The sequence below is a fragment of the Plasmodium reichenowi genome, chromosome 2 (assembly GCF_001601855.1).
Source record: "Plasmodium reichenowi strain SY57 chromosome 2, whole genome shotgun sequence".
Taxonomy (NCBI): domain Eukaryota; phylum Apicomplexa; class Aconoidasida; order Haemosporida; family Plasmodiidae; genus Plasmodium; species Plasmodium reichenowi.
The window spans coordinates 644,606-645,605 of record NC_033647.1 but is presented as its reverse complement, the minus strand read 5'-3'; the positions used below and the strand labels follow the sequence as shown (position 1 = coordinate 645,605).

General features: G+C 15.4%; 1 protein-coding gene across 1 annotated transcript in view; it reads right to left on the bottom strand.

The window, feature by feature from the left end:
• PRSY57_0218300 (ribosome associated membrane protein RAMP4, putative) overlaps window positions 1-329 on the bottom strand; it is a gene marked incomplete at both ends in the record, with an annotated part of 586 nt that extends 257 nt beyond the window's left edge. The window contains one exon of the mRNA XM_020114440.1: window positions 173-329. Coding sequence (XP_019970911.1) covers window positions 173-329 — 157 coding nt within the window. The remainder of the gene's footprint in view (window positions 1-172) is intronic.
• Window positions 330-1,000: the final 671 nt, after the last annotated feature.

Genomic DNA, 1,000 nt, shown 5'->3' with positions numbered 1-1,000 from the left:
AAAAAAAAAAAAAAAAATTTATATATTTAATATATATGTATACATTTATATATATATTACATAAATTCGTATAATATCCTACTATATGTGCACATGATTTATAATATTTACATTAATATACAAGTACATTATTTTGTTTCTCTATATTATTAAATTTCTTATATAAAAGTACCTGATCCTATAACAACAAAAATGAAGACTACAAGAAGTATTGGTCCTACTGGATGCTTTCTTCCTTTTTTTACCAAAGAAGGAGGGACATTGCCTCTCTTTGTTACGTTACTATCGAAGGCTTCAACTTTTTGTGTTATTTTCCTGTTACTTGGCATCTAAAACGGTAGGAAAAAAATTGAAAAAATATATATTAAAATATTGTAATAATATAAAATTGTCTAAAAAAAATATGTACTATATAAGTACAACAATATATAAATAATATACAATAATATGTATAAAATAAAAAATGATATACAATAAATAAATAAATAAATAAATATATATATATATATATATATATATATATATATAATCATGTATAATACTTTATTGGGGAATTTTTCAAGGTATATATAAATAATACAAATATTATAAAATATTGTAGGCCACAAAAAAATATATATATTTCACAAGTATTTGCATATATATATATATATATATATAATATATATAATTTAATAGAAAAAAAATTATAATATGTATGAAAATCAATTTTTTTTTTATTTCTTTTTTTTATTGATTTATATAATATAATATATACTATATATATTTTTTTTTTTTTTATTTATTTATAAGAGAAAAATATTATTTCTGCCTAAATAAAAATACTGCAAAGATTTAATAAATATAATATATTTGTACGTATACAAAAAAAAAAAAAAAAAAAAAAAAAAAAAAAAAAAAAGTTGATTAACGTAATTTCTATTATATTCATATAATATATTCACATATATATATTAAATCATATATGTACATATTTTTTTATTATTTTATTTTTTATTTT